This window comes from Scyliorhinus torazame, chromosome 22 (assembly GCF_047496885.1).
Source record: "Scyliorhinus torazame isolate Kashiwa2021f chromosome 22, sScyTor2.1, whole genome shotgun sequence".
NCBI classification, from domain to species: Eukaryota; Metazoa; Chordata; class Chondrichthyes; order Carcharhiniformes; family Scyliorhinidae; genus Scyliorhinus; species Scyliorhinus torazame.
Window position 1 is genome coordinate 9,875,962 of NC_092728.1, and position 6,000 is coordinate 9,881,961.

Sequence of the window (6,000 nt, forward strand, 5' to 3'; positions counted from 1 at the left end):
AGCATCGTGCTTACATAAGCCCCGCAGTCCGCTCCTTCCACTCCCTCAGGGAGACCCAGTATCCGAAGGTTCTTCCTTCGTGCTCTGTTTTCTAGGGCCTCAATCCTTTCAATGCACTTTTTGTGGAGCGCCTCGTGCGTCTGTGTTTTGACCGCCAGGCCCAGGATCTCGTCCTCAATATCCGTCACCTTCTGCTCCACCACGCGGAGCTCTGTCTCCTGGGTCCTTTGTGCCTCCTTGAGCCCCTCAATTGCCTGTAGCATCGGGGTCAGCACCTCCCTCTTTAGTAGCTCCACACACCGTCTCAAGAATTCATCTTGCTCGGGTCCCCATGCCGCCTGGGCTTTCTCCGCCGCCATCTTGTCTTCTCCCTTTCTGTCCCTCTCATCGAGGATTCCTCGCGCTACAGCCGCCGCCGCCGATATTTTCCTCTTTCGTTGGGGGGGACGGGGACGGGGGGGGGGGGGGGGGGGGGGGCGCCCTATTCACTCACCCCACACCGGGTTTCATTGCGCGAAAATTTCCCGTTGGGGCTCTTAAAAGAGCCCGAAGGTCCGTTGGAGCTGGAGCCGCTTAGCTGGTCATCGCCGCAACCGGAAGTCCCGACTAGGGTCTGTTGACCCTTTCACCCACACACCCCGACTAGGATCTGTTAATCCCTTCACCCCCACACCCTGACTAGGATCTGTTAACCCCTTCACCCCCACACGCAGACTAGGATCTGTTAACCCCTTCACCCCCACACACCCCGACTAGGATCTTTTAACCCCTTCACCCCACACACCGACTAGGGTCTGTTAACCCCTTCACCCCCACACCCCGACTCGGGTCTGTTAACCCCTTCACCCCCACACCCCGACTAGGGTCTGTTAACCCCTTTACCCCACACACCCCGAATAGGGTCTGTTAACCCCTTCACCCCCACTAGGGTCTGTTAACCCCTTCACCCCCACACCCCGACTAGGGTCTGTTAACCACTTCACCCCGACTAGGGTCTGTTAACCCCTTCACCCCGACTAGTGTCTGTTAACCCCTTCACCCCGACTAGGGTCTGTTAACCCCTTCACCCCACACCCCGACTAGGGTCTGTTAACCCTTTCACCCCCACACCCCGACTAGAGTCTGTTAACCCCTTTACCCCCACACCCCGACTAGGGTCTGTTAACCCCTTCATCCCCACACACCCCGACTAGGATCTGTTAACCCCTTCACCCCCACATCCCGACTAGGGTCTGTTAACCCTTTCACCCCAACACATCGACTAGGATCTGTTAACCCCTTCACCCCCACACGCAGACTAGGATCTTTTAACCCCTTCACCCCCATACCCCCTGTAGGATTTGTTAACCCCTTCACCCCCACACCCCGACTAGGGTCTGTTAACCCCTTCACCCCCACACACCAACTAGGATTTGTTAACCTTCACCCCCACATCCTGATGAGGGTCTGATAACCCTTCACCCTGACACCCTGACTAGGTTCTGTTAACCCATTCACCCCAACACCCCGACTAGGATCTGTTAACCCCTTCACCCCCACACGCAGACTAGGATCTGTTAACCCCTTCACCCCCATACCCCGACTAGGATCTTTTAACCCCTTCACCCCCACACCCCGACTAGTGTCTGTTAACCCCTTCACCCCACACACCCCGACTAGGGTCTGTTAACCCCTTCACCCGCAGTAGGATCTGTTAACCCCTTCACCCCCATACCCCGACTAGGATCTTTTAACCCCTTCACCCCCACACCCCGACTAGTGTCTGTTAACCCCTTCACCCACACACCCCGACTAGGGTCTGTTAACCCCTTCACCCACACACCCCGACTAGGGTCTGTTAACCCCTTCACCCCCACACCACAGTAGGATCTGTTAACCATTCACCCCCACACCCCGACTAGGGTCTGTTAACCCCTTCACCCCCACACCCCAACTAGGATCTGTTAATCCTTCACCCCCACACCCTGACGAGGGTCTGTTAACCCTTCACCCTCACACCCTGACTAGGGTCTGTTACCCCCTTCTCCCCCACATCCCGACTGGGGTCTGTTAACCCCTTCACCCCCACACCCCGACTAGGATCTGTTAACCACTTCACCCCCACACCCGGACAACGGTCTGTTAATCCTTTCACCCACACACCCCGACTAGGGTCTGTTAACCCCTTCACCCCCCACACCCCGACTAGGGTCTGTTCATCCCTTCACCCCCACACCCTGACTAGGATCTGTTAACCCCTTCACCCCCACACACCACGACTAGGATCTGTTAACCCCTTCACCCCCACACACCACGACTAGGATCTGTTAACCCCTTCACCCCCACACACCCTGACTAGGATCTGTTAACCCCTTCACCCCCACACACCCCGACTAGGGTCTGTTAACCCCTTCACCCCCACACCCTGACTAGGATCTGTTAACCCCTTCACCCCCACACCCTGACTAGGATCTGTTAACCCCTTCACCCCCACACCCTGACTAGGATCTGTTAACCCCTTCACCCCCACACACCCCGACTAGAATCTGCCAATCCCTTCACGCCCACACACCCCGACCAGGGTCTGTGAACCCCACCACCCTGCCTGGTGAGGAGATCTTGCTCCCCGTCGGGCAGTCTTACCTGTGCGTGACTTGCTGTTGGTGAGGATTTCCTGCAGTCGCTCCTGGAGTTTGTCGGCCCTCTTGCGCTCCAGGTGCAGCTGCCTCTTCAGGTCTTTCAGCTGTTAGCGGAGGATAGGCAACGGTCAGATCCGTGAGACAGCAGCCCACTACAGCCCCTGCGCTGGGAAACGGGAACCCCCTCTGTCCAGGAGGGAGGGCGAGGAGCCGCTCGCGGTTTGGCCACAGAGAGAGTCGCCTTGGTCTGCGTTGAGGTTTAAAGTGTAGTTGCTCACGGTCACTGGGCAGCGGCGAGGCAATGGCCCCGTCCAGGCAGAGGGTGGTGAAGCTGGAACGTGACTGGACCGTCAATCCCGAGGCCCAGTCTAACGTTCTACAGGGGGGAGCCTGCCCTTGAAATGGTCCAAGCGAGGCACTCGGTTCAAGAGGCAATGAGGAGACTGTTCTCGCCCAGCGACGCCCCGCATCCCCGCCAAATATTAATTGCTGTTTTCAATCCCTGGCTCGCACAGCAAGATCTCAGTCAACCTCCATTTGCCTCCGGGAGGCTCAGTGAACAGCAGCTTCCCGAACGCTTCACCCCGATCCCTCCCTCACCCCCGTCCATCCGACTCACCACGGAACTCCCCTTCTTCTCCAGAATCCGCTGCCCATCCACCGTGTCCTTGATTTCCTTGGGGGAGGGGAAAGAGAGGAAAAGGTGTTAAAGGCGAGGCAAACTGTAACAGGCTGGAGAGGGGCTGAATGGGCCTCCTCCTGTTCATGTGTAACAGGCTGGAGAGGGGCTGAATGGGCCTCCTCCTGTTCCTGTGTAACAGGCTGGAGAGGGGCTGAATGGGCCTCCTCCTGTTCCTGTGTAACAGGCTGGAGAGGGGCTGAATGGGCCTCCTCCTGTTCCTGTGTAACAGGCTGGAGAGGGGCTGAATGGGCCCTCCCCCCTGTTCCTGTGTAACAGGCTGGAGAGGGGGCTGGAATGGGCCTCCCCCTGTTCCCGTGCAACAGGCCTGGAGAGGGGCTGAATGGGCCTCCCCCTGTTCCCGTGCAACAGGCTGGAGAGGGGCTGAATGGGCTCCTCCTGTTCCTGTGTAACAGGCTGGAGAGGGGCTGAATGGGCCTGCCTCCTGTTCCTGTGTAACAGGCTGGAGAGGGGCTGAATGGGTCTCCTCCTGTTCCTGTGTAACAGGGCTGGAGAGGGGCTGAATGGGCTCCTCCTGTCCTGTGTAACAGGCTGGAGAGGGGCTGAATGGGTCTCCTCCTGTTCCTGTGTAACAGGCTGGAGAGGGGCTGAATGGGCTCCTCCTGTTCCTGTGTAACAGGCTGGAGGGGGCTGAATGGGTCTCCTCCTGTTCCTGTGTAACAGGCTGGAGGGGCTGAAATGGGTCTCCTCCTGTTCCTGTGTAACAGGCTGGGGAGGGGCTGAATGGGTCTCCTCCTGTTCCTGTGTAACAGGCTGGAGAGGGGCTTGAATGGCCCTCCTCGTGTTGCTGCGCTGCTGTACTGTCGCAGTCTTGATGATGCTCTCCCCGTGCTGATCCCGCTCACTCTCTGTGTGAGCCAGAGCCACTCGGATGGTTTCGCATCGAGCTCCTTCACCTGTCCCAAGGAAAGGGGAGGTGGGAGGGGGCGCGAGTGAGAGAGAGAGAGAGAGAGGAGCGGGGGGGGGGGGGAGAAGAGAGGAGCGGGGGGGGGGGGGGGGAAGAGAGAGCGGGGGGGGGGGGGGGGGGGGAGGGGGGGGGGGGGGGGGGCGGGGGGGGGGGAGAGAGAGCGGGGGGGGGGGGAGAGAGAGCGGGGGGGGGGAGAGGGGGGGGAGGAGAGAGCGAGAGAGCAGATCAGTCAGGGGGGAGAGAGAGAGAGCAGGGGGAGAGAGAGCAGGGGGGAGAGAGAGCAGGGGGGAGAGAGAGCAGGGGGAGAGAGAGCAGGGGGGAGAGAGAGCAGGGGGGAGAGAGAGCAGGGGGGGAGAGAGAGCAGGGGGGAGAGAGAGCAGGGGGGAGAGAGAGCAGGGGGGAGAGAGAGCAGGGGGGAGAGAGAGCAGGGGGGAGAGAGAGCAGGGGGGAGAGAGAGCAGGGGGGAGAGAGAGCAGGGGGGGAGAGAGAGCAGGGGGGAGAGAGAGCAGGGGGGAGAGAGAGCAGGGGGGAGAGAGAGCAGGGGGGAGAGAGAGCAGGGGGGAGAGAGAGCAGGGGGGAGAGAGAGCAGGGGGAGAGAGAGCAGGGGGGAGAGAGAGCAGGGGGGAGAGAGAGCAGGGGGGAGAGAGAGCAGGGGGGAGAGAGAGCAGGGGGGAGAGAGAGCAGGGGGGAGAGAGAGCAGGGGGGAGAGAGAGCAGGGGGGAGAGAGAGCAGGGGGGAGAGAGAGCAGGGGGGAGAGAGAGCAGGGGGAGAGAGAGCAGGGGGGAGAGAGAGCAGGGGGGAGAGAGAGCAGGGGGGAGAGAGAGCAGGGGGAGAGAGAGCAGGGGGGAGAGAGAGCAGGGGGGAGAGAGAGCAGGGGGAGAGAGAGCAGGGGGGAGAGAGCAGGGGGAGAGAGAGCAGGGGGGAGAGAGAGCAGGGGGAGAGAGAGCAGGGGGGTGAGAGAGCAGGGGGGTGAGAGAGCAGGGGGTGAGAGAGCAGGGGGGTGAGAGAGCAGGGGGGAGAGAGAGCAGGGGGGAGAGAGAGCAGGGGGGAGAGAGAGCAGGGGGGAGAGAGAGCAGGGGGGAGAGAGAGCAGGGGGGAGAGAGAGCAGGGGGGAGAGAGAGCAGGGGGAGAGAGAGCAGGGGGGAGAGAGAGCAGGGGGGAGAGAGAGCAGGGGGGAGAGAGAGCAGGGGGGAGAGAGAGCAGGGGGAGAGAGAGCAGGGGGGAGAGAGAGCAGGGGGAGAGAGAGCAGGGGGGAGAGAGAGCAGGGGGAGAGAGAGCAGGGGGGGAGAGAGAGCAGGGGGGAGAGAGAGCAGGGGGAGAGAGAGCAGGGGGAGAGAGAGCAGGGGGGAGAGAGAGCAGGGGGAGAGAGAGCAGGGGGAGAGAGAGCAGGGGGGAGAGAGAGCAGGGGGAGAGAGAGCAGGGGGGAGAGAGAGCAGGGGGGAGAGAGAGCAGGGGGAGAGAGAGCAGGGGGGAGAGAGAGCAGGGGGGAGAGAGAGCAGGGGGGAGAGAGAGCAGGGGGGAGAGAGAGCAGGTGGGAGAGAGAGAGAAAGAGGCAGTGTTAGCAATCTGAAATGTGGCAGCACTGGACACAAACACACTGAGATAAATGGATCACTACAAAGCGGATTGTAAGTTGCCTGGGAACAATGCACAGGAGGATCCCACAAAGAGCAGCACGAGAGCGCTCAAATCCTCACAGACGGTGACAGGAGCTGATGGAGAAACGTGGCCCCATAAAGCAGGAATATTCACATCCCGCTGTCCCGCCTCTTCTC

At 60.9% G+C, this 6,000-nt stretch overlaps 1 protein-coding gene across 1 annotated transcript in view; it reads right to left on the reverse strand.

Moving 5' to 3' along the window:
• The window catches only part of gripap1 (GRIP1 associated protein 1), an 88,969-nt gene that overhangs the window by 34,798 nt on the left and 48,171 nt on the right, over positions 1-6,000 (reverse strand). The window contains 2 exon segments of the mRNA XM_072488996.1: positions 2,623-2,722; positions 3,238-3,294. Coding sequence (XP_072345097.1) covers positions 2,623-2,722; positions 3,238-3,294 — 157 coding nt within the window.